Source organism: Oncorhynchus kisutch, linkage group LG8 (genome assembly GCF_002021735.2).
Source record: "Oncorhynchus kisutch isolate 150728-3 linkage group LG8, Okis_V2, whole genome shotgun sequence".
NCBI lineage: Eukaryota > Metazoa > Chordata > Actinopteri > Salmoniformes > Salmonidae > Oncorhynchus > Oncorhynchus kisutch.
Window position 1 is genome coordinate 63,655,600 of NC_034181.2, and position 27,812 is coordinate 63,683,411.

The 27,812-nt window shown below is 45.1% G+C and overlaps 1 protein-coding gene across 6 annotated transcripts in view; it reads right to left on the reverse strand.

Moving 5' to 3' along the window:
- Positions 1–75: 75 nt before the first annotated feature.
- The window catches only part of LOC109895433 (SH2 domain-containing adapter protein F), a 121,524-nt gene continuing 93,787 nt past the window's right edge, over positions 76–27,812 (reverse strand). For 3 of the 6 annotated variants that reach the window (XM_031830820.1, XM_031830822.1, XM_031830821.1), the window contains 4 exons: positions 21,130–21,294; positions 10,825–11,002; positions 10,491–10,610; positions 76–1,810 (listed from right to left, as the gene is read on the reverse strand). In XM_031830820.1, coding sequence (XP_031686680.1) covers positions 1,624–1,810; positions 10,491–10,610; positions 10,825–11,002; positions 21,130–21,294 — 650 coding nt within the window. In that variant the 3' untranslated portion in view covers positions 76–1,623. The remainder of the gene's footprint in view (positions 1,811–10,490; positions 10,611–10,824; positions 11,003–21,129; positions 21,295–27,812) is intronic. The other 3 variants (XM_031830823.1, XM_031830825.1, XM_031830824.1) reach the window with 1 other exon arrangement.

Below are 27,812 nucleotides of genomic sequence, written 5' to 3' on the forward strand. Positions count from 1 at the left end.
AGAGTAAGAGTTGTGTGGGTAGAGGATAGAACACAGAGACAATGGAGGAAATCAAGAGTGAACTGAATAAGAAACCAATTTTGAGATTTGTGTATTAAATAATTCGAACAAATAGAGGGGTTAGGACAGACTGGAGGTCAGGGTTCATTTAGGAAAATTGAGTCCTCTGATTGGTCCATGGGGTTTATACAGTCTTTATGTGAGGCTTGACAATCCCATTGGTCACGAGACACCATTACTCTTCAGTGTCTCAGTCAGGCCACAGAGGCAGTTGGACACATGAAGCAGAACTGACTAAAACACAAAGCGAAGCACCACAGTATATGAGACCAGGTCCGGGGTATTTAAGTTCTGGCCAAACACGATCACATGGCAGAGAATAGTGAGGGCTGGATGCCACGAGGCAGGCCTTCACAGAGAGGAGTAACACATCTGTAATAAGAAGAATTACCCCAGAATAAATTACAGTCACAGAACAATCGTTGAAAGAAGCAGAACTCTAGAAATCAGCGGATCTAATCCGACTTATTCAACCCATGCATTATAAGGCATTAACCAAACATTTGTTACTGACATCACACAATTTCATAGTGACTATACATACAAATGCTGATCTGTAAAATGTAGTAAAAAAAAGAAACAAAAACATGTGACTGGTTTATGCAAAAACATATTCTTAAACCATAGATGCAATTTGTTGGGAATAGGAGTCGCATGGTGGGGGTTGGATCAATATCTGCAATCCCATTGTACCTATTGATCTGCAGATTCACGAATGAAATTGATTTTCTGAGGTAGACAATGCAGGCATATTCCATTCTACCCATGCAAAGATATTCTACGATGGGGGATTGGGAAGGTAATTTGGACCATTTTGAGACTAGGCGCCCATCTCTGGCTCATTTAGCCAATGGTGCTACTGCTGTGTAACATAGTAGTGATCCATCTATCAGTCTGCTGACTGTCAAACCAGAGCTGTACTTACACTGTCCTACCAATGGGACACCCGTGGTGAAGGATATCAGAAATACAGTCCCGGGAATAGACAGAGACGTCAGTCTGCAGACCGTACAGCACTTAAACACTAAACTGTTGTTGCACTGACGGGGAAAGTATTCACACAGGGCATGTTTATTGAGTTTGCCAGCCACTGTAGAGTGCCCATATATAACTCCAATACATGAATTTGCCTTCCCTGCTTCCTTTATAAGGACATTACAATCTTTAGGTTCCCCTCACTAAACAAACATTACACTTTCAGCATAACATGGAGCCAAATCCAATATGAACAGGTCTTATGTGGAAGAGGTGGGTACATAGTGGCACTGTTGAGGAAGCAGCTGTGGGATCAGTGAAACAATGCTTGCAGATGATGTTTCAGTCAATGATGCAATGATAATGTTGTAGAAAATACAAACAAAAAGTTAATAGCAGGTCTGGGATCAGGTAGGTGATGACCGGTGAGCTGCATTATCCTCATCATCCCTGCCTCCTCCGCCAACTTGAACTCTGTCCTTCAGACCAATCAAACAGAAGAAAATAGGCAGAGCGACAGGGTTTCCCAGGGGAGGTGGCAGGAGAGGGCATCTGACCCCTGTGTGACCTTTGGGGAAGGCCATGTCACTATAGTGTCCTGATGGCCACGGGGTAGAGCAGGGACATGTGCTCGGCCCCCTTGATGGGCAGCTTGCGGCTGGAGTAGAAGTGGATGATCTCGGGGACACTGTCGAAGGGACAGCTGTTCTGACCCAGGATGTACTTGTTCTCCTTCGTCCTTGACAGCTTCATGTGCATGAAGCCCTGGCTGCTCCTAGAGGGAGAGAGAAAACAATATCAGCTCTAAACATTGAGTGCTTTATCTCCCAGCGGTACAGTGACAGATCATTCCCAGGTGATGCAGTACAATTGGGTTTAGAACCCAAGTCATATACTGTACACACTCCTATATACTGTAAATAGAGAGTGCTACTAGTCTAATGAGCAGCCAGGAAGAATCACTTAGGCTACACCAGTTAATAAATGCAGAGCAAATGAAAAGCTCCCTGGGCTGTGCTCCCTACAGTATTTCTAGGGCTGAGCCGGAGCCTTGGATCTGTGTGCTTTGCAGCTCTTAAGTAATCTCCTGTTCTGGAGCCTTGTCTTAATGAGAAATGTGGCTGTATAAAACCCATTATACTGCAGGGAGGATGGCAGTGACACAGGCCTTTTATCACATACAAGGAGAGGGAGAGGTCAAAGATAGAGAGGGAGAGAGAGAGAGAGAGAAGAGAGAGAGAGAGAAGAGAGAGAAGAGAAGAGAGAGAGAAGAGAGAGAGAGAGAAGAGAGAGAGAGAGAGAGAGAGAAAGAGAGAGAGAGAGAAAGAGAGAGAGAGAGAGAGAGAAAGAGAGAGAGAAGAGAGAGAAGAGAGAGAGAAAGAGAGAGAGAAGAGAGAGAAAGAGAGAGAGAAGAGAGAGAAAGAGAGAGAGAAGAGAGAGAAAGAGAGAGAGAAGAGAGAGAAAGAGAGAGAGAAGAGAGAGAGAGAGAGAGAGAGAAGAGAGAGAGAGAGAGAGAGAGAGAGAGAGAGAGAGAGAGAGAGAGAGAGAGAGAGAGAGAGAGAGAGAGAGAGAGAGAGAGAGAGAGAGAGAGAGAGAGAGAGAGAGAGAGAGAGAGAGAGAGAGAGAGAGAGAGAGAGAGAGAGAGAGAGAGAGAGAGAGAGAGAGAGAGAGAGAGAGAGAGAGAGAGAGAGAGAGAGAGAGAGAGAGAGAGAGAGGAAGATGGAGATAGTGAGGAAGAGGGGGAGAGGGGTGAAAGAGAGTGAGGTAGAGGGGGAGAAGGGCTAGAGGAAAAGTCCTCAGTAGGCCATTTATCAGAAACCTTTTTTGCGACAAGTAGCCAAACACACAGCATCAGGTTAGTGTCAAGCACTGAGCACACACTGACTCATGGTCCCAGAGAATGTTTTTTTCTTCTGTTTGCATTGTGCAATGCCCAAGATACTGCAGAATCAGCTCACCCGGAGGACTTACACAGTTAGGAAAAGTATATATACAATATTTAGCAGAGCAGGTGTCACCTCTCCTGTCAACATAAATAAAACTGTGGAATAACAGCCAGACAGTGATGGACTGCAATGACTTCCTGTTCCCATAAGTGGGGAATGGCATTCAAAGATGGAAATATGTGTTCTAAGCCATTCTGTCTGTCTCTGTGTCTCTGTGTGTCTGTGTGTGTGTGTGTGTGTGTGTGTGTGTGTGTGTGTGTGTGTGTGTGTGTGTGTGTGTGTGTGTGTGTGTGTGTGTGTGTGTGTCGGTGTGTGTGTCGGTGTGTGTGTCGGTGTGTGTGTGTGTGTGTGGTGTGTGTCCATTATCAGCAGAAATAACAACTTGCTGGGCATCTTCCGTTATCTTATAATTGCATTTGAAAAGCCTGAAGTCATATTATCTCACTAAGACACCAACAGAAACAAAGCCATGGAGAGAACACCAACATTAGGATCAAGGAGAAACTTAACAGGTTCAATTAAGGGACAATAACCATTAAATATTACATTTCTCAACACATCAGAGGCAAATACTTACTGTAAGTCAAATCTTTCATCAGTCCATGAACCAAGAGATAAAACCCTAGTGTGACACGGTGAAACTCATAAGGACCATGAAGGACAGTCAACAAGAAATCTCTCATGTCAACACACTGCTGCATGTACGACTGGCAAGTCACAGCCTTGACGTATATAGTTGCTGCACTAAAAGTATGATTAGAGAAGGGGAGGTAGAAGGAGAGAGGAGTCGGAGAGGGGAGACAGAGACCGTAAAAGAAACGAGGGAGATTGAGAGCATCTAGCGTGAGGAGAGGTGGATGATCGTTTTATAAGAGAGCTGAGGGAGAGGACTGCAGGGTTTCTCTGCTGATATAAAAGTGAAGTAAATACAGCTAGTTTCAGCCTCCTCCATCACTGATCAGCCAGCCAGCTCCTCCAGTTAAATACATCTCTGTCATTACCAGGATGTTCATCAAATCAAAGTTTAATGGTTGGAGTAGATGAGGACAGATATCTCTAGTCACACAGCCTGTTCACTGCCTACATCCCAAATTACACCCTGTTCCCTATTTGGGATGTAGTCACTGTGTTGCTTCTTCTTAAGCTGGACCAGGAGAGGAGAGGCCACTCTGAAGGTAAAGTGAGTTTGATTCATCAACAGCTTGAGGAGACAGGCCTTGGGTTACACGAGCACACCACTTAAAAAGCTAAACACATCAATAGGAACATTTTAGAAATCCTCCTAAGATTTCCTTACCCGTCAGCGTTTAGCTACGCTTATCGCGTTTCAGCTCCGTGGAGACTGAGACAACGGCGCAACAGACCACCGCTGTCTGATAACAGAAATGTAGGGCTATTTTTGACCAGACTGGGCATTTTGTGTTTGTTATCGTATCCTATTTAGTTGTGAGCTTTTTTATTGTCTAATCGGGATTCATTTCACTCTGGAGGTCTGGTGTCCTGTTCACCGGGGTCTATGACTTTCACTTGAACCCGCTCATCCTTCAAGCAGAGAAATAGGCTGACAGCCATCATCGTTTATCTCTACCTCTCTACATATATTAGACTGCACCATGAATGATGCTTCAACGCAATAAATCCATGGCTTCAGAGAAGCCAAAACTCACCCAACAGAAGATACTGATCCAGAAAGAAAGCCTTGACCTCAAGAAGCATTGTGGGACAGGAATTGTCCTGAATAGCCACTCTTCCGGTTTAATACGTACTGCGGCAGCCACAAACAGAGTGTGTCTGACTGGAAGGATCACTAACATGATCAGGACATGACCACACCTGTTCCTTGTGGTTTAGAGGGATTTTAAAAACAAGAATGTGGTTGGTGCTGCTCATTATAGGTCAACTATACTGTAAGAAACTGTGTTGTTGTCGTGTTTCATTTGGGAACCATTCCAGTTGTGGTAATATCCAAGAAGAATACATGCATTAATAAAACGCACTGAACTGTGCACTGAACCACGTACTCCATAACAAACTAGAAGAGCCCTCACTGGGAGATCCCGGTCTCTCACAAGAAAGACAAAGAGAGGACACTTGTCTCCTGACATGAGTTCAACTGCCAACGCTGAGAGATTTTGTTGTTCTTTCTACAACTCCAAGGCTTTCTAGTTTCCCATGTGTTATAGCATCAACACATTTTGTTGCATAAATCTTTGTTTTCCTCTTTCAACGGTTTATTTTCTACCTCAGTCCGTAAAACCGGCTGTGTAAAACCCCTCCCTGGGGGGAGGAGGGGGAGCTAAGCCACTCAGAGACCAGTGAAAGGCTAAATGTGTTTTATGCACCTAAAAGAGCACTCATCTTCAGAGAGAGGAGGAGAGACAGAGACAAGGTACCCTCTCTCCCTGTCAAAAGGCTCTGGAGACTCACAGTTAGTGAAAGTCTGGGCCTTCATCAATGATGCAAAGCACAAACGTGCCGCCGATTTGGCCTCATGAATATTTCAGCAGCTCCAGTATCTAAACACAGGGTCTCTAGCCTCTGCCACAGAGGTTTCAGCATCTTCCAACATGCACTGCTCCAAAAAATAAAGGGAACACTAAAATAACACATCCTAGATCTGAATGAATGAAATATTTTTATTAAATACTTTTTTCTTTACATAGTTGAATGTGCTGACAACAAAATCACACAAAAAGTATCAATGGAAATCAAATTTATCAACCCATGGAGGTATGGATTTGGAGTCACACTCAAAATTAAAGTGGAAAACCACACTACAGGCTGATCCAACTTTGATGTAATGTCCTTAAAACAAGTCAAAATGAGGCTCAGTAGTGTGTGTGGTCTCCATGTGCCTGTATGACCTCCCTACAACGCCTGGGCATGCTCCTGATGAGGTGGCGGATGGTCTCCTGAGGGATCTCCTCCCAGACCTGGACTAAAGCATCCGCCAACTCCTGGACAGTCTGCGGTGCTGGTGGATGGAGCGAGACATGATGTCCCAGATGTGCTCAATTGGATTCAGGTCTGGGGAACGGGCGGGCCAGTCCATAGCATCAATGCCTTCCTCTTGCAGGAACTGCTGACACACTCCAGCCACATGAGGTCTAGCATTGTCTTGCATTAGGAGGAACCCAGGGCCAACCGCACCAGCATATGGTTTCACAAGGGGTCTGAGGATCTCCTCTCGGTACCTAATTGGCAGTCAGGCTACCTCTGGCGAGCACATGGAGGGCTGTGCGGCCCCCCAAAGAAAGGCCACCCCACACCATGACTGACCCACCGCCAAACCGGTCATGCTGGAGGATGTTGCAGGCAGCAGAACGTTCTCCACGGCATCTCCAGACTCTGTCACATGTGCTCAGTGTGAACCTGCTTTCATCTGTGAAGAGCACAGGGCGCCAATGGCGAATTTGCCAATCTTGGTGTTCTCTGGCAAATGTCAAATGTCCTGCACGGTGTTGGGCTGTAAGCACAACCCCCACCTGTGGATGTCGGGCCCTCATACCACCCTCATGGAGTCTGTTTCTGACCGTTTCAGCAGACACATGCACATTTGTGGCCTGCTGGAGGTCATTTTGCAGGGCTCTGGCAGTGCTCCTCCTGCTCCTCCTTGCACAAAGGCGGAGGTAGCGGTCCTGCTGCTGGGTTGTTGCCCTCCTACGGCCTCCTCCACATCTCCTGATGTACTGGCCTGTCTCCTGGTAGCGCCTCCATGCTCTGGACACTATGCTGACAGACACAGCAAACCTTCTTGCCATAGCTCGCATTGATGTTCCATCCTGGATGAGCTGCACTACCTGAGCCACTTGTGTGGGTTGTAGACTCCGTCTCATGCTACCACTAGAGTGAAAGCACCGCCAGCATTCAAGTGACCAAAACATCAGCCAGGAAGCATAGGAACTGAGAAGTGGTCTGTGGTCACCACCTGCAGAACCCCTCCTTTATTGGGGGTGCCTATAATTTCCACCTGTTGTCTATTCCATTTGCACAACAGCAAGTGAAATTTATTGTCAATCAGTGTTTGATTTCACAGAAGTGTGATTGACTTGGAGTTACATTGTTTTGTTTAAGTGTTCCCTTTTTTTTTGAGCAGTGTATATGGCCTACACATTGGGTTTCAAGCCTCTGCCACAGAGGTTTCTAGGAAGCAGGAGGCTCCAACATGAGCAGACTGAACTCTGTATCACCCCCTCCCCACTGCCGAATCAACCCGCTGATTGTTTACTGGGTTGATCTGAATGACCCTACAGCCTCCTCTGCTTCCTACCAGTACTGCACAACAAACACAGTCATGCTGGCAGGACACAGGCACATGATCCACCACACACACCAGAGAGCTGTTTAGAAATATCTGCCTTCCTGCCTTTGCCCTATGTCCTGGGTGGATGACATCTCCACTGATCTGTGCAGGAGGTCCAACAAAGAGAGTGTTGTAAACAGCCTTTTACACAACTATGATTTATGGTTCACAAGCACAGACACGGAACAATTAATTCCATCACTCCTTTTGGAACCGACACAATTAGTCCCATTATTGGTGGACATTGGTGGTCCAAGACGCACACAGAAGTCTATGTGTTTGAACTTTGAACTCAGAGTCAATATGACTTTCTTCCACTGTGACTGGCCATGGAGGCAGCTGGATTGACAGGGTCAGAGGTTCAGTGCTGCTGGCTGAAAGGTCACAGTGCGTGGGCTGACTGAGAAGGACAGCTCCTACTGGAGATCAACAACACTCCTCTCCCCCACCCCCTCAGACACAGCATGGGACGTGTCATAGTGGCCTCCCAAGTGGCGCAGCAGTCTAAGGCACTGCATTTCAGTGCAAGAGGCATCACTACAGTCCCTGGTTCGAATCCGGACTGTATCACATCTGACCTTGATTGGGAGTCTCATAGGGCGGCACACAATTGGCCCAGCGTCGTCCGGGTTTGGCCATCATTGTAAATAAGAATTTGTTCTTAACTGACTTGCCTAGTTAAATAAAGTCTCCCCAAACAACCCCAGCCCTGTCTGTCCAATAAGACCTCCCAGCCTACTGCACCAGACAGTCCAGCCAATGGCCCAGCACTGTCTGTCCAATCAAGCCCACCAGTCTAATTCCTTGTGTGTCCCCCCAGACAGGCCAGAGCAGAGTCCCAGAGCTCTGGAAATGAAATGAGCAGTCAGTCAGTGTGAGGAGCAGTGGAGCAGCTCTGAACAGTATCATCTCCTCCTGCCAGCAGAAATGAGCCTAAAGCCGACTGACGAGGAGCCAGGAACGGTTTCCCCCCTGCTGCAATGTATCTAATCTATCACTGACTTTATCAACAGATATGTGCTTTATTGTGAATAAGCAACGACAAGAGAGCACAAATGCCAGTTTGTATCTGAAGAAAGGTGACAATAATACTGTAGAACTGTCTTCCATAACTCAAGCAGTTATCCTCTCTGCAGCTCATATCAGAGGCACTTTCTCTGCCCCTGTGGTGAAATGGTTCTCAGCCAGGTATTGCTGTGTGCTCGGGAAATGGCAGCCCGCTGACACTCATCAGTTGGCTGGCTCCCTGCGGTCGTGTGAGCCCTCAGAGCCTCTGAGTCGATGGCATGTGACTGCCTTGCGGAGGTGAGTGCCAGCTGTGCAGCGAGACCCTTTAAGCTACCCTCCAGCCAAATGTCCGACCAGACTTAACCAATCAGGGCCTGTCCCCTGGACTCTCTGCTGGCCAGGAGAGGGGGCAGAGGTCAGCCAGGGGGGCATTATGAATTCAGTTCTGGGCAAGTCAGCGAATTAGAGCACCAGAGAGGTTACCTGGTGGAGGTGGGAGGGCATCATGTAGGAAGGACAGGGTTCTTAAAGGTGATGTGTATAACCATACTGAAGAGACAGTCAGCAGGTAGGTAGGAGGTGAGGAAGACTCCTGGAGGCAGAATAGTGGTGCTGTACTGTGTGTTGAACTGGTACTCTATGATAACCCGTGAACACCCTCAGTGAAGTGTGTGTGTGTGTGTAAATTGTATATAGTGCCTTCAGAAAGTATTCATGCCCCTTGACTTATTCCACATTTTGTTGTGTTACAGCCTAAATTCAAAATGGATTTAAGGTGATTGTTTTCTCACCCATCTACACACAGTAACCCATAATGACAAAGTCAAAAACAAAATTTGAAATGTTTGCAAATGTATTGAAAATGAAATAACAAATGTACATAAAGTCAATACTTTGTAGAAGCACCTTCCATCTTTCCACAGATTTTCAATGGGATTCAAGTCTCGGCTTTGGCTGGGCCACTCATATTCACCCCCAGTCTAAGGTCATTTTCACTCTGAAGCAGGTTCTCATCAAGGATTTGCCTGTATATGGCTCCATTCATTGTTCCCTCTATCATTACCAGTCTCCCATTCTCTGCCACTGAATCACATCCACATAGCATGATGCTGCCACCACCATGCTTCACAGTAGGGATGAGGTTAGACAGGTGATGTGCTGTGCCTTGTGTTCTGAGAAATGAAGGCTTTTCCATGCAATAAATTGCAAAGAAACTTAAGTACTCGCACAACATTGTGTACTACCCTTCACAGAACAGCGCAAACTGACTCTAACCAGAATAGAAAGAGGAGTGGGAGGCCCCGGTAACAACTGAGCAAGAGGACAAGTACATTAGAGTGTCTAGTTTGAGAAACAGATGCCTCACAAGTCTTCAACTGGCAGATTCATTAAATAGTACCTCCAAAACACCAGTCTCAACATCAACAGTGAAGAGGCGACTCCGGGATGCTGGCCTTCTAGGCAGAGTTGCAAAGAAAACGCCATAACTCAGATCAGACAATAAAAAGATAAGATTAAGATGGGCAAAAGAACACAGACACTGGAAAGAGGAACTCTTGGCATCCTGGAGTTGCCTCTTCACTGTTGATGTTGAGACAGGTGTTTTGCGGGTGCTATTTAATGAAGCTGCCAGTTGAGGAAAACAAGGACATTTCTAAGTGACCCCAAACTTTTGAACGGTAGTGTATGCCTCAACACAATTCGATCTCGGCGATCTACGGACAGCTCTGACATGCACTGTCAACTGTGGGACCTTATATAGACAGGTGTGTTTCCTTCTAAATTATGTCCAAACCATTGAATTCACCACAGGTGGACTCCAATCAAGTTATAGCGACAGCTCAAGGATAATCAAAGGAAATTGGATGCACCTGAGCTCAATTTGCAGTGTCAGCACAGGGGTATGAATACTTCTGTAAATGAGATAGTTCTGTATTTAATTTTCAATAAGTTTGCAAACCTTTTTAAAACATGTTTTCACTTTGTTAATATGGGGCATTATGTGGATTAAATCAAAATGGATTAAATCTATACAATAAATGTTGAATTCAGGCTGTAACAACGAAATGTGGAATAAGTTAGAAAGCACTGCGGGTACTGGGTGCTGTATATTCTCCCGTGTGTGAGAGGGTGGGGTGTCATCAACTCTACACTGATTACTTGTGTGTAGTGGACAGTATGTATGGGAAGGGTCTTACTTGAGTGAGAGGGAGAAGTCGTTCTTGCTGGTCTCACTGTTCCTCACCAGGTAGCTGGCCTCCTTACACAGCCTCAGCAGAGACTCCGCATCCGTCCTGCTGATCGCTCCATGGTACCAGCTACAGGGTGGAGAGAAGAGGGATGATAAAACAGAGCTTCAAATGGAGAAAGTGCCTGTTATCTAACGTCAAAAGACAATCAAATATCTCCACACAGCTCTACCTCAGAAGCACCAACACAAAAAATACCAAATCCCTGGAGAGAATCACAGGAATAGAATTACTAGTCATTATAATTCTGTGGATAGAAAGACAGTAGGGGAGAGTGACTTACAACTGGCTCTCCAGGGACATGGAGGGGTCAATGCGTTCCCCCAGAGCAGCACTGCAGTGGTCCAGAGAGGTCATCTTGGTGTTGACCAGACAGCAACTGGAGTGGATGCGGGGCGGACGCCCTCCTTTACCCTCCCTGGTGGGCGACATTCTGGACTTCTCCGCCCCTTCAAACTGGACTGTAAATGAAGGAGACACCGCCAGATATGAGCATCACAATACAAGAGCATCTCAATAGAGGCCTTCCTGGAGACATTTCAAGTATCAGCCTTGGAACATTGAACACCCCGCCTCGTTTTTTGTAAATAGCTAAGGGATGGGCTTTCGAGTAATGTAACCCCTCAAATTCATAGACAGAGCTATGGAGGCAAGTACAGACCATCCATGACATCAAAATGATAGTTTTAACAATGTTTTGAGGCTATTCAGTGTTTGCCTACATTTATATTGTTTACAAAATGAGTAAAAACAAGCTGATATGAGTCTGATGAGTTATGACAGTTGAACTCAGCTCATGAGACATTTACAAGTTATATACTTCAAGAATCAATGGGTATATATCATTACTTTATAAGTCCAAAATGGATGTAGCAAACTAAGGATTCTAGCTTTAACACACTGACCATTGAAGTCCATCTTGTGTTTCCTGTACTCGTCAATTGTAAGCGATTAAACTAAAGTGGCGTTGAGTTCATAGAAGCATGTGTTCTAAATTTCAGGCATATCTGTGAAAAACAGAGCTGCTGTGACTTATTATTCATGATTCCTCCTGGTCTTTCCCGGCTTGTATGTGCTGTGCTGCAGTGAGACGTGTTAATGAGAGGAGACAACCATGCCTCAGTGTTTAAAACGCACACACCACCACTCTGTACAACACATCCCTCTCAAGGACCTTCGCAGAGCGAGACAGAAATCAATCCAGCCACACTGTGCCAGACGGGAGGGAAAACACAATATGTACAAACTAGTCCAGGATAATCACTGAGCCAGGCCTTGAAAAGTGCCAAGGTCACTAACTGTAGAATAGACAGGCTCCATTGGAGGTGATCCATCTAAATAGTGACACGACCCTGACTAAACGCTAGAGGTCAGAGAGTTGCTTTTAGACCAATCAGAAACAAGCTACTCAATCTCCCTATTTACACAGTCTGATGTGAGATCAGAGCGTGGGAGGGGACCATGAGTAGAAGCTGAAACCTCAGAACTTCCTGGTTGTGGTCAGCGGTTAGAGGTCAGAGACAGTGACACAGGAGAGAGGGGGGGGGGGGGGTTTACTCCACAGCTCATTCCTGTAGTTGATGTCACACCATCCTTTGGAAAGAGACCCATTTCCAGTTGCCTTGGCCTTGCTACCCCCCAGCAGTAAACTGAGGTCACCCTCCAACATCAAAACACATTACTAGGGTCTGTCACTGCCAGAATGCTGAAGACCGCTTTAGGGCTTCAAGAGGAGTGGAGCAACATCAAACGATGAGCCTGTGATGGAAGCAGTTCATTTAGCATACTCTTAGTTGTGATTGCATGCCCCCCGCCACCACTCATCTCAAGGGCTAATCTCACTCCAGGCCTGGCTTTAATTTCACTGAGTGGACAGCTCCAGACAGACAGACAAGAGCCACTGGAATCACAACATGTCGATGGGGAGGAATGCGCTTGTCTAGTCTCGACCACACCTCCAGTCAAAGGATAGCGTTTCACTTTCTGTAAAGCTATTGTAACATTGAGAGTCCTTACAGTCCTTCCACCATTATACAATGAACAAAAGTATAAAACGAAACATGTAAAGTGTTGGTCCCATGTTTCATGAGCTGAAATAAAAGATCACAGAAATGTTGTACACGCACAAAAAGCTTATTTCTCTCAAATTTTGTGCACAAATTTGTTTATGTCACTGTTAATGAGCATTTATCCTTTGCCAAGATAATCTAACCACCCGACAAGTGTGGCATATCAAGAAATGGAATAAACCTCATGATCATTACACAGGTGCACCTTGTGCTGGGGACAATAAAAGGCCACTAACACAATGCCACAGATGTCTCAAGTTGAGGGAGCATGCAATTTGCATGTTGACTGCAAGAATGTCCACCAGAGCTGTTTCCAGGGAATAGAATGTTAATTTCTCTACTATAAGCAGCTTCCAACGTCGTTTTAGAGAATTTGGCAGTACATCCAACTGGCCTCACAACCGCAGACCAAGTGTAACCACGCCAGTCTAGGACCTCCACATCTGGCTTCTTCACCTGCGAGATCGTCTGAGACCAGCCACCCGGACAGCTGATGAAACTGTGGGTTTGCACAACCAAAGAATTTCTGCACAAACTGTCAGAAACCGTCGCAGAGAAGCTCATCCCGTCGTCCTCACCAGGGTCTTGATCTGACTGCAGTTCGGAGGCATAACCGACTTCAGTGGACAAATACTCATTCGATGGTCAATGGCATGCTTCACGGCTGAATCCCGGTTTCAACTGTACCAGGCAGATGGCAGACATTTTGCTGATGTCAACGTTGTGAACAGGGTGCCCCATGAAGGCAGTGGCGTTATGGTATGGCCAGGTATAAACACAATTGCATTTTATTGATGGCAATTTGAATGCACAGAGATACCGTGACGAGATCCTGAGGCCCATTGTCGTGCCATTCATCTGCCGCCATTACCTCAAGTTTCAGCATGATAATGCACGGCCCCATGTCAGAAAGATCTGTACACACTTCCTGGAAGCTGATAATATCCCAGTTCTTCCATGGCCTGCATACTCACCAGACATGTCATCCATTGAGCATGTTTGGGTTGCTCTGTTCCCGCCATGTTTGGGATCTCAGTTCCCGCCAATATCTAGCAATTTTGCAATGCCATTGAAGAGGAGTGGGACAACATTCCATAGGCCACAATTAACAGACTGACCAACTCTATGCGAAGGAGATGTGTCGCGCTGCATGAGGCAAATGGTGATCACACCAGTTAGACTGGTTTTCTGATCCATGCCCCTACCTCTTTTTTTTTTAAAGGCATCTTTGACTAACTAATGCATATCTGTATTCCCAGTCATGTGAAATCCATAGATTAGGCCTAAGGAAATTATTTCAATTGACTGATTTCCTTATATGAACTGTAACACAGTAAAATCATCTTTGAAATTGTTGCATGTTGCATTTATATTTTTGTTCAGTGGTTCAGTGTATAATAACTCTTACGTGTATTAATACACGTAGATGTCTTCCAGTAAACCACTTAATGTAAATGCCTGACATGCACAACTAGAAGCATTTAACTGTCTTCCTGATGGTAAGCTCCATACTGAACAGCAGAAACCTATTCTGAGCATCCACAGCATGTGCTTACCACTGGCAAGGCTCAAGCATATATGATCATGTTGTTCCACCACTGACCACCAGGGGTTCCCCTTAACCTAATTTCTATTGTTCATGTGAATGACATATCAGTACTTCTAATAAGCTACGGCTGCATTTACACAGGCAGCCCAATTCTGATGTTTTTCTGAATTAATTGCCAAAGGATATGACTGGTCAAAATACCATTTAGGAGCAAAAATAAATACAAATCTGAATTGGACTGCCTGTGTAAACACAGCCTTAGTGAAACATTGCTCTAAAGCTCAAACCAGTTCAATGGCTTGGTTATACCGAATGATAATGGTGTTTTTGCACTCTTCACTTTTTTTTCACTGATACATAATTGAGTCTGAAGATGACACACATTGTATAGTATAAACGAGGCCAATTGATTTGTTTTACTACTCTCTGTTGCTCCATGGAGGATATATTCTCACACAAATGTCATCCGCTTCTGTAAGCGCTACAAGTAGCTCTCTTTGTATATGTTTAAGGTATATGTGTATGTGTGTGAGATAGTGTTTCCATGGAGACTGACCGGGTGGGAAAAGATGTGTGCTTGCAGCGTCCCACACCATGTCAGCCAAGACACAGCCAATCTGTAGCTCTGCAGCAAATCTTCCCCTGAGTATGTGCTTGCGTGTGTTTGTGTGCAATAATGTCAGAGAGAGAGAGCAGGAGAGGGACTACTGTAGTCTATATATTTTGTTTCCTCTTTAATTAATAAAACAAAACCCTATCTCTATAAAAACAATGTCCCCTGTATCTCTGAACCACTGGAGACTACTGAGGGGAGGATGGCTCATAATAAATGGCAGAAACAGAGTAAATGGAGTAAATGGAGCGGCATCAAATACCTGGAAACCATGTGTTTGGTGTATCAGTCTTTACCACGAGCCGGTCCTCCCAATTAAGGTGCCACCAACCCCCTGTGCTCTGGGCGTATATGTGTATGTTGGTGTTGGATATGTGAGTGTGTGTTGTGAAAGGGAGAGTATTATCAGAACACGAGGAGTTCCCATGTGAGGAAACCTCTGTCACTTTCGGTCAGCTACCCGTCATCACCGTGGCAGACAGAACACGCTCTGATGCTATCAGTGATCACATACCAGTACATGACATTGGCAAATGTCTGTCTACATTCCAGGTCTATGAAGGAATATGAACCAACACTAAAGTCTGTTATTAATGGCTTGATCGTGATAGTTTAGACTGACGTTCACCTGAGCCCCAGTCAGAGCTCTCAATTCCCCCTTTAATTATGCCTAATACTTTAATTCCTAAACACTCAAAACACCTCAATTAAACTCTGACATCTACAGTAACATCAGATCCACAAGGAACCCGCTCAATGTGATTAAATAATTGTTATTCTCTTGCTTTCGACTCCTCCACCTAGGCAGAGTGAATGGCAATCCTCCGCGGTGTTCACCACTTTACAGTCAGAACAGGCCCTTTTCAGAGGCAATGCACATTGCTTCAAAAGAGGCATTACTAAGGAGTGAACCACTAACAACAACAAAAAGCGACCATTTTATTTGTGTGAGTGTGAAGAGACCGTGTCTTCTATGATTGCCAACCGTCTCCCCCACAACAGCTGGAGCTGCAGTGGTATTATAGTTTGGCTGATTCCTGGTGATATTCAGCCCAAACTCATTCCCTTTCATTCTCCACCGCTCACACTCAGGACGGACAAGAGGGGGTTGAAGAGAGGATTGGCACACAGGTAACGAGCCCTGTGAGGCAGTTAGAGTGACTTACAAACACGCCGTTCTGTGTGTGCGTCTGCCAGCCTGTCTACACGACCTGTACTGTGGCGTGTAAAGCAGAGCAAATGGAATCTCGGTATCAGATTGAACTGTCAGGCAGACTGTGATGGATGGTTGAAGGGCCCACCCTCTCCAGCCTTCCACCTATCTCTACAGGCTCCCAACAAAACAACAGGCTGCAGGTATGGAGGGAGGGGGATGGAGGTAGAGAGCAAGGGAGATGGAGAAGGGGAGCTGATTGGCTGGGACTTAGATAAACGCAGGCCACAAAAGGTCAAAGGGACATCTGGAGGACCAGAACATGCCCAGAGTAGAGCAGAGAGTAGGTGGGGGGAGAGAGAGAGCGACAAAGGAATTCAGCAAGCTGAAAACCACTCACTACTACCACCCACCTTCCACACAGCACATTTACTTATTAAGCCAGCTAATTAATTCTCATTTACTAATGGTACTTCCATCAAAGAGTGAGTTCACTGGTCAGTGGGGAAAGCTTGAGATCTACTACTGTATTACAGGCTTACAATTAATAATTCCAGCTTGACGTGTGAAATGATTAACAGGTCTGAAGGCTCATTGAAATGCATGACACATTGTGAGCATCAAACCATGAACCCATACACTGCCATGGGAGAGAACGAGCAGCTTGTAAAACCACTGCATTTTGTTGACATCCAGAGTATATTGTGCTTGGGGAAGACGAATAGGATCGGTTGAAAGGATTATATAGAAACACATTTGCTGAGCCCAATGGTCTTATTCTCTGATGAGTTCAACATCAAGGCACGTTATTTTTCTATCAAATTCCAAAACGTGTTCTGACGAGTTTCCCAAAGACAAAGGAACAATCCTCCAAAAGGCAAATGCATGCAGATTCCTTGAACAAAAATGAAATATTTTAATTACATTGTTTGTATTCTAGTGAGACAGAGGGAAGAAAAGGTAAAAGAATGGCCTGAACACCCAGACAATCAATTCACATCAGAAAACAAAGGCAAAAGCTCTTCATTACATCCAGACAAAGGAATCGGTCTTCTATTTATATGCAGATGTAATATCTTTACTGTCACGGCTGTCAGGCAATATTTAAATATGATAATGATGTTGAACTGGTGAGACAGGTTCTGTTCGGCTGTACTGGACACGGTTCTCTCCAGGTCCATATCACACGGCTAATCATAATAGCCCTGGTAACACTTGTAGCCTGGAGACCTGGCTAGGGCCAGGAGGAGCAATGGCTTTTGCCCCTAACAGTTCTAGGATCAGATTAATTACCCTACACCCAACTTTAACCATTAGGAGGATGTCAAAACATCTGACCCTGTAGCAGTGGTTAGGAACAACTTCTAACTACTCTTACTCTCTCCTCCTGTTTGCCTGTAGCCAGAGGCGACAGGAGGCGAGAGGCAGGCACCTGTACTCACAGGAAGGTTAGAGAGGCCCCACCCCTAGTCTCTATATCCAACATCTGACCCCTGTGATGTAGTGGGAGTTCAGACAGAGAGAGGATCCTCTTTCAGCCAGACCCCACACTAAAACCCACTCATATCCCACGCATTGGGGAAGTGCAGCCATTCCCAAGGCATTATAGGGCATAAATCATCCATCCGCCTGTCCTCACCCTCAGAACACAGCCAGCTCATTTTACTGGCCCGCTGTCTGGCTGTCTGGTGATGGAGGGAGGATGGCTCATTGTAATAGCTGGAATGGAATGGATAGAACAGTTTGAAGGGCATTAAACACATTTCCAATTTAAACCCCAGCCTCCATTGGTCTCTCTACAGTAGTACTCCCCCTCTACACTACCAGGGGAGTACAGAGCCTCAGCCTGGGTATTAGTTCTGCTACACATGGCCTCTCTCCGCTCTCTCTCTCCCTGGATAATTAGTTACTGATTGTAGAGCTGTGGAAAAGCTGCAAACATCGGCAAACACACGGAGGTTTCTTAATAGGAAACGGACCAAGTCTCTATTAATCGAATCACAAGCAAGTCTCAAGTCACAAGGTCCAAGTCTCAAGTCTCAAGTCAAGTCCAAGTTGTGCATTCTAAGAGGAAGTCAAGTTGAGACACGTTTTTTTTAAAGTCAAGTTAAAAATGTGTCTATACATGCAATGATTGCAAATCTTTGTCTATTTATTGAGACTACCAGGCAGCCCTTTTTATATTTTTGTCTACAACACATTTAGATGCTGTAATTGTTAAACAGGGATCTTGTAGTAGTCGTCAGGGCATGACATCGGCAGAAGGCAAGGCAGGTTGATGTGCTCAGAGTGTAGATTTATTTACAGGTCTTGGTGATCCAATGGTGAAAGCACCATATAATACAAAATACAAGAGTAGATTGACCAAATATACACAGCCCAAAAGAAATGGCTTCTGTTTGAGGCATAAACTGTCCTATCTGAATGGACATAGGTAGCGGGCAAGACTGTACAGCCTCTCCTTGAGAAACCAAACTGAATCCATCTAACAGGAGCTGAAACAGGTACACTACCGTTCAAAAGTTTGGGGTCACTTAGAAATGTCCTTGTTTTTGAAAGAAAGGCACATTTCTTTGTCCATTAAAATAACATCAAATTGATCAGAAATACAGTGTATATACTGTTCATGTGGTAAATTACTATTGTAGCTGTAAGTGGCTTATTTTTTTCTTTGCAACTCTGCCTAGAAGGCCAGCATCCCGGAGTCGCCTCTTCACTGCTGACGTTGAGACTGGTGTTTTCCGGGTACTATTTAATGAAGCTGCCCGTTGAGGACTCTGTTTCTCAAACTAGACACTCTAATGTACTTGTCCTTTTGCTCAGTTGTGTACCAGTGCCTCCCACTCCTCTTTCTATTCTGGTTAGAGCCAGTTTGCACTGTTCTGTAAAGGGAGTAGTACACCGCTTTGTACGACATCTTCAGTTTCTTGGCAATTTCTCACATGGAATAGCCTTCATTTCTCAGAACAAGAATAGACTGATGAGTTTCAGGTGAAAGTACTTTGTTTCTAGACATTTTGAGCTTATAATGAAACCCACAAATGCTGATGCTCCAGATACTCAACTAGTCTAAGGCCAGTTTAATTGATTATTTGATCAGAACAACAGTTTTCAGCTGTGCTAACATAATTGCAAAAGGGTTTTCAATTAGCCTTTAAAATGATAAACTTGGATTAGCTAACAGAACGTGCCAGTGGAACACAGGAGTGATGGTTGCTGATAATGGGCCTCTGTGCGCCTATGTAGATATTTCATTGAAAATTAGCCTTCCAGCTACAACAGTAATTTACAACATTAACAATGTCTACACTGTATTTCTGATCAATTTGATGTTATCTTAATGGACCATTTTTTTGTTGCTTTTCTTTCAAAAACAAGGACATTTCTAAGTGACCCCAAACGTATGAAAGGTAGTGCGCACATACTGTATAAGCACTTGACCCCTCCCAGGACCATATAATTACCCAATTGGCAATTACAGTCAATAAACTGGTTCTACAATGTAAAAGCCAATTTCCACATCCATCCACATTTGTTTTAATCAGAGTTAATGACTATTCATTATTACGCACAACCAGAATGACAGAGACATAGGACACAGGCACACGGAACTCGGACGCAACCCGGGAAATATGAACAAAGGAAGCCATACATTGAATTAAATAAACAGAACTTCTACCTCAGGAGTCTTGCGAACGTTCCTGTGCACAATAAAGGGAAGAGGGTAGGAAATGGTAGGCTAAATTAAAATGGATTGTATCAAACATGAAACAGAAACGCCTACGTGTGGCAATAAACGGTATGGGATGGAATGATGAAACGCTAGTAAACATTGTAGGAATATATACGGAAAATAGATTTAGCACATTTAAACGTGTGAAAGCAAGAAAACAAAGACTCTCTGGCAGGAGTATGAAGAGCTCAAGTGGACAGACTATGGTGTGTCCTCGCCACAGTAATAATTCCTTTTAACAAATTACAAATGCAAGCTTCATAAGTAAATTATCAATTTCAAGCCATTTTGACATACTAAATGGCTAGTAGGTCTAATTGTTGCCTGATGCTCCATTGCTGGTGAGCTAACAAAGTAAACAGTCAATATTCTTGATCATCAAAATATTTTTGGAGCTGCATATTTATTTATTATGGCAATCCTCTCCCTACAATTTGCTGTTTGCGCTGGACCCGATCCTATAGCTGTACAGCAAATCAGCAATATGTTCACTAGTGCACCCGACTTGTGTTGATTGACAGTTTGCTGGTCCAATCAGAGGGCCAAGTGTGCGTTTCACTAGCCAATCTGTTGCATGTTTTTTTGTGTTTTCTTTGCAAGTGCGATGCTGGGGCTACTGTCTCTTGCTGCATGGAACATAATCTGTGGAGACTCTGACACAAATGAGTGACAAAACATTACAAAACCTGGCCAGGAAATTTCAAGTCATCAGTCTCAAGTCAAAGTCGAGTCCAAGTCATGTGACTCAAGTCCAGAAGTCTGAAATAGGGTTATTATTTGGTCACAGAGCATTATAAGAACAAGGTCAGACACTGTGTTCTCACCAAAATAAACAGTAGTAAACTTTGGGATTTGAATGGGTTCATAATCAAGGGTTTGAAAGTATGATCTATAAAGAGCTGCGGGCAGGGGGAACAGTTATGACTATGTTGACAGTAGCATTAGGGGTCACCTACACTTCCAATTACCCATTCAGAAGGCAATTCAGCGCCATTAAAAGCAATGAGTCTTCGTCCACACAACCTGGACTAGTGCTAGTGATTTTCTGTCATATGTAATCCAGATGGAAAAGGGCAGTTATTACAGAGATCATGTGAGCCGTCAAACTGATTTAAAGATACCGTAGAGCTGATCAATCACTTCCTCCTCACTCGATGAGGTCACACAATAAATTGTCTGACACTGTTTTCATAGGTTGTCATAGTGAATGGAATGTTGTCTTACAACTGTATGGTATGTTGTCGCCTGCGCAATTTGTCATTTCTCAACTTTAACAGACAATGACAGTTCACCAGTACAGTAGCCTATCAGGGAACAGGATGAAGAGGATGAGCAATGGAAATTAGATATGGTTATGGATATGGCAAGAGAGAGAGGCAAGGGGACATTGTTGATGAGGGGTAAGGGGTGCTGGGTGAGCCTCTCTTATGGTGGTGAGATGGACAGACAGGACAGGGACAACAAAACCCACCATGGTGGTGCTGGTCACAGGCAGTGTGTCCAGGGGAGTGCTGGCCTGGCTGGGGGGGCAGAGCGGGGGGTGACTCCACCCCCTCCAGCAGGGCCAGGGGAGGACTGTGGTTGAGCTGGCCGACAGGAGGGGGCCACGGCAGATCCTTGATCACTTTAATCTCTACTGCAGGCAGCCCAGGTCACCAGGACGGGAGCAAGAGGGAAGGAGTGGAAGAGAGAGAGGTAGAGGTAGAGCGATAGAGAAGAGAGAAAACACGAGAGAGAGGCAGAGAGAGAAAGGGATAGAGAGGCAGAGAAAGATAAAGAGAGACAGATGAGGGGAAAAGGGGAAAACAGAAGAGGGCAGAGTAAGAGAAATGCAGGACAGTAGCATCCCATGCAGGTACAGGTCAAGTTAGTATAGCACAACATAGGAAATGGAACAGCAGGGAAAACCAGTAGACAGCAGGACTGAAAAGGAAGGAATATTACTTTACCTGAGACAGACAGACTCTGGCCTTTGACCTCTCCACTTTGCCTCTACATGTTTATTTGACATTTTACAAGGAGTCAACCCGGGGGAATTTTCAACTGCAGGTCAGAGTCATTAATTACGCTCTGGGTTTCACAGGGAAAGTGGCTGAAGAGGGTTTTAAAACAAGGGTTTTAAAACAGAATCAAAGACCTGCGTGGACCTGAGCATGACTTGGTTAGTGTGAAAAGCCTCACAGTCAACACAAGCTCTGGTATGGCTCATAACGGAGTTAAAGTCTGAAACTGCCTCCACAATAAGATAAAGGGCAACATACAAGATTCTCTCCTTGAGCCAGACACAGTGGAATGCATTGTAATGGCGGGGGGCACCTGGCAGACCTAGCCCCTCAGTAATGTATCGTTCATGTCCAGATGGGAGTATTACCAGAGTAAATCGAGTGCTGGGGCGCCGGCCCATCTTTCACTAGGAATGGCCCACTTGTTTAATAGCACAGGAGGCTCCCTATCCACCAGGGAGCTGCTGGTCTGTTTGCTGCAGTGGCTAATAAAGAAACATGGTGCAACGGAATCGTTCTCTGGATAAACGAATAGAGCCCTGGTGTTATGTTTCATCACTGAATCGCCCTCATAAAATAGTAGTAGTTGCAGCAAGATGCATTGTTGAAAGTAGAAAAGAACACACCACAGAATGGCTTCGTTCAAACACATTCCGGTCTAACCATTGTCTGAAAAACAATGACATTCAACCCCGATTCCAAGGAATTCTTTACTATCCTCATGTCAAGTAAGCCATTCATTTAGAATTTTCCACCTCCGGCGATGGAGTGACTGCTGTTTCCACTACTAATGAAAAAATAAAAGCTGGGAGTTTGTTGACTGTCGCCTGGATGTCGCCAGGTTTTATAGGCTGCGAAACTAGCTTTTCTTCTGTGAGTTGAACTAACACATGATTGACTTGTCCATGTTCTGGCCTGCAGGAAAAAGCTGGGATGCAGAACATGCTAATGAGGAAGGGGGAATCAGCTCAGCAGGTGACGAGGGAAAACAGAGAATATTCAGTTGGACAAGAAATTAAAGACCTCAGCCTTAGTGGCAGGGTGAGAGTGACATGGCTGCAGGACTATTGATATGAGAAGGGCTCATATGAGGATGGAGTCCTCACTATGAATGCCGTCCTCGGAATGAAGTGTCCTCACTTTAATGGTGTCCTCACCAAGGATGGTGTCCTTTCCTCACTATGACAGCCAATAGCGGAGAGAGTTATCCCTGGTTCTCAGACAAAGGCAAATGAGACAGAGGTATAGGGTTGGGACAGAGGTCAGAGCTCTAGCAGCTAATATAATACATTTCTGCCTTGTGATGCCTCACCACTGAGCGATTTAAAAGTTGAATTCTCATTTCAAATTCCAGGTTAGCATGCAATTGTTTTGGGAGTAGCAGGCGTTGCAGTGTCACGCAGCCTTGCTCTGAGGATGAAAAGCCAATTCTTACAGGTTGGTCTCAGCTCAGCTCTGCTCAGATGCACAGTGCAATAATGAGGCGAGCGGTCACACAGACACTTCTAAAAGAAAGGTAAACTGATTCAAGTGGCAGAAGTACAGTGGCAGTTTTCAAACCTCCGGGTGTCTGATTCTCCCTTACCCTATAACCTGTTTCAATTTGCTGTCAGCCCAAGAGCCTTTTCTGAATACATTTTGGCTTGGATGTTATGTTGCGGCACAGATGAGTGCATCTTAAAGCCTCGACACGCTGCTCTGAGACACTGTGTGAAGTGACCCGCCTGGGGAGCAATGGGGGCCAATTCATCATCCTAATTTTTCAGGCTGAGGTGATAAGAGAGGCTGAAACTCAGCAGATACATGTTTTAGTTTGATCTCTGATGCCTCTATCCACAGCCTATCCAAGTCACACATACTGTGCAGTACTGTGTGCCAGATAGAATGGTCTGTGTGTGTGTATGACTGGGCTGGCACAGACAGGCGTCAGGTCCTTTAGTTGGCACTGCCTCACCAGTGGCATGTCCTAACAGTGATCCATGTGTTTTGCTTTGGGAAGAGGTGTATCATGGGTAGAAGGTTGTTATCTTACTCCGTATGACATCCCGTGGGACTCGGTGACAGTGGAGGTGCCTTGAGCAATAGGAGGAAGACACAGAGCCCAGCTCACCCCATTCTACCAAACCCCCTGGGGTTTACTCTGCCCTACACGGTCTCTCAGAGTCACTCTCTACAACTATACAGTCCATTCTACCAATGTTCAGGACCTTATCTCTCAGTTAGGATGAATGTTGATGTCTCCAGGGCATACTGGTTGGAAGTACTCACTGTAGTGTTTTTGCTGACTTTAAGGTAGTATTCACTTTAGTTAACTGTAAATACTACAGTATACAGTTCACTATAGTATAAATACTGTAGTAAAATAACTGTAGTATATACTAAAGCAATTAATGTCATGTTTTTGCAGATTGTTGTAAACTATAGTATTTACTGTAGTGTTTTTGTTTTGTTATCCTTGACTTAGAAGTAGAGGCTTTCTGCTTGAGGAAACCTACTGAGCAAATGTTCCATAACCTGTAGGTAGGTTGTATTGAGGTCTGAACGGATAGTTCAAGCTTCTGCTCTTTTCTGTGACCTATAGGGAACATAATATAAGGTCTATACTTGGCATGTACGTTTCTCACTTATTGGAGGCACAAATTGGGATATGGGGAGGGGAATGAGCAGGGTACATGCAAAAAAAAACACTGTAGTATATAGTAAGTGTCCTTGCACAAGCCGGGATGGCTTGGACACTAGTCTATATCGCAGGGCCTTACCCCCAATCTATCTCCTTAATGCTGAGTGTCAAGCGGAGGCGCATCGGGTCCCATTTTTAAAGTCTTTGGTATCACTCGGCCAAGGATCAAAATCCCAACCTTCCAATCTCAGGGCAGACACTAACCACAAGGCCACTGAATTGCAGTATATACTATAGTTTTTAAAAAACTGTAGTGTTTTTGTGAACATTACTATGGTATTGGCTACAGTGTTTTTTTTGCAGAGAATGCTGTAGTACTACAGTTTACTACAAAATTCTATATTAAGTACTACAGATGATTGAGGGATACTACAGTTTAGTAGTCTACAGTATACTACAGTTTTTTATAAAATGCTATAGTAAGTACTGTAGTATCTTATAGCCTAGTAAACTAGTATTTTTTCATGTGGGTATGCACAGGTGTTAAATTGTGCTGGGTCCTGCCGGGCCCGAAACTCAGCACTATGATCCAAATGAGAGCTTAGAACCGGTACCTTTCGCCTATTTGAATTATCTAATGAAAAACTATTGTTGACGTTTAATTTTCCACAGCCAACAACACGAGTAGGCTAAGCAACAGCAAACTCAGACAACCACATAGTATAATAGTTTACCTATTTAATTGTTCAGCCTGTCGCATTCAATGCGAGAAAATAATATTCCTCTCAAGGCGCATTCAAATTGCGAGTATATGCCCAGTCACTGTAGCCTACAACGTTCTAAATGAAGTCGCGGGAAAAAGAACACTCCTTTGAAAGCAGTCGATGGCCACTGTTAAAAGAGGAGGATCGCTGAGCTTTCTAGTGTTACTACTCTTATTTCTCAAATCCAATAAATGAGTAAAATGCACAATTTTAGAACCAGAGTTTAGAGCAGATAGATGGTTTATGCGTGTTAGCGGGCACCAATGGCCGTTGAATGCATAAGAAAGGGTGGGGCTAAATGTAACACGGGTCATGTGTAATAGGTGTCTTCGATTATATTCACAGCCGCATATATTCCCCCCCAAGCAGACACATCGATGGCCCTGAACAAACTTTATTTGACACTATGTAAACTGGAAACCACATATCCTGAGGCTGCATTAATTGTAGCTGGGGATTTTAACAAGGCTAATCTGAAAACAAGACTCCCTAAATTCTATCAGCATATCGATTGCGCTACCAGGGCTGGTAAAACCCTGGATCATTGTTATTCTAACTTCAGCATATAAGGCCCTCCCCCGCCCTCCTTTCGGAAAAGCTGACCACGACTCCATTTTGTTGCTCCCTGCCTATAGACAGAGACTAAAACAGGAAGCTCCCGCGCTCAGGTCTGTTCAACGCTGGTCTGACCAATCTGATTCCATGCTTCAAGATTGATTCGATCACATGGATTGGGATATGTTCCGCATTGCGTCAAACAACAACATTGATGAATACGCTGATTTGGTGAGCGAGTTTATTAGCAAGTGCATCGGTGATGTCGTACCCACAGCAACTATTAAAACATTCCCAAACCAGAAACCTGATGGCAGCATTCGCCCGAAACTGAAAGCGCGAACCACTGCTTTTAACCAGGGTAAGGTGACCGGAAACATGACCGAATACAAACAGTGTAGCTATTCCCTCCGCAAGGCAATCAAACAAGCTAAGCATCAGTATAGAGACAAAGTAGAGTCGCAATTCAACGGCTCAGACACGAGGTATGTAGCAGGGTCTACAGTCAATCACGGATTACCAAAAGAAAACCAGCCCCGTCGCGGACCAGGATGTCTTGCTCACAGACACAACTTCTTAGCTCGCTTTGAGGACAATACTGTGCCAATGACACGGCCCGCTACCAAAACCTGCGGACTCTCCTCCACTGCAGCCGACGTGAGTAAAACATTTAAACGTGTTAACCCTTGCAAGGCTGCAGGCCCAGACGTCATCCCCAGCCGCATCCTCAGAGTGTGCGCAGACCAGCTGGCTGGTGTGTTTACGAACATATTCAATCAATCCTTATCCCAGTCTGCTGTTCCCACATGCTTCAAGAGGGCCACCATTGTTCCTGTTCCCAAGAAAGCTAAGGTAACTGAGCCAAACGACTACCACCCCGCAGCACTCACTTCCGTCACCATGAAGAGCTTTGAGAGACTAGTCAAGGACCATATTCCCTCCACCCTACCTGACACCCTAGACCCACTCCAATTTGCTTACCGCCCCAATAGGTCCACAGACGACGCAATCGCAACCACACTGCACACTGCCCTAACCCATCTGGACAAGAGGAATACCTATGTGAGAATGCTGTTCATTGACTACAGCTCAGAATTTAACACCATAGTACCCTCCAAACTCGTCATCAAGCTCGAGACCCCAGGTCTCGACCCCACCCTGTGCAACTGGGTACTGGACATCCTGATGGGCCTCCCCCAGGTGGTGAGGGTAGGTAACAACATCTCCACCCAGCTGATCCTCAACACTGGGGCCCCACAAGGGTGCGTTCTGAGCCCTCTCCTGTAATCCCTGTTCACCCACGACTGCGTGGCCATGCATGAAACCAAATCAATCATCAAGTTTGCAGACGACACTACAGTGGTAGGCTTGATTAACAACAACGATGAGACAGCCTACAGGGAGGAGGTGAGGGCCCTCGGAGTGTGGTTTTCAGGAAAATAACCTCACACTCAACGTCAACAAAACAAAGGAGATGATCGTGGACTTCAGGAAACAGCAGAGGGAGCACCCCCCTATCCAAATCGACGGGACAGTAGTTGAGAGGGTAGTAAGTTTTAAGTTCCTCGGCGTACACATCACGGACAAACTGAATTGGTCCACCCACACAGACAGCGTGGTGAAGAATGCGCAGCAGCGCCTCTTCAACCTCAGGAGGCTGAAGAAATTCGGCTTGTCACTAAAAGCAATCACAAACTTTTGCAGATGCACAATCGAGAGCATCCTGTCTGTATCACCGCCTGGTACGGCAACTGCTCCGCCCACAACCGTAAGGCTCTCCAGAGGGTAGTGAGGTCTGCACAACGCATCACGGGGGAAAACTACCTGCCCTCCAGGATACCTACACCACCTGATGTCACAGGAAGACCATAAAGATCATCAAGGACAGCAACCACCCAAGCCACTGCCTGTTCACCCCACTATCATCCAGAAGGCGAGGTCAGTACAGGTGCATCAAAGCAGGGACCAAGAGACTGAAAAACAGCTTCTATCTCAAGGCCATCAGACTGTTAAACAGCCACCACTAACATTGAGTGGCTGCTGCCAACATACTGACTCAACTCCAGCCACTTTAATATTGGAAAAATTGATGTAATGTTTACATAGCCTACATTACTCATCTCATATGTACAGTGGGGCAAAAAAGTATTTGAGAGAGGCCTGTAATTTTCATCGTAGGTACACTTCAACTATAACAGACAAAATGAGAAAA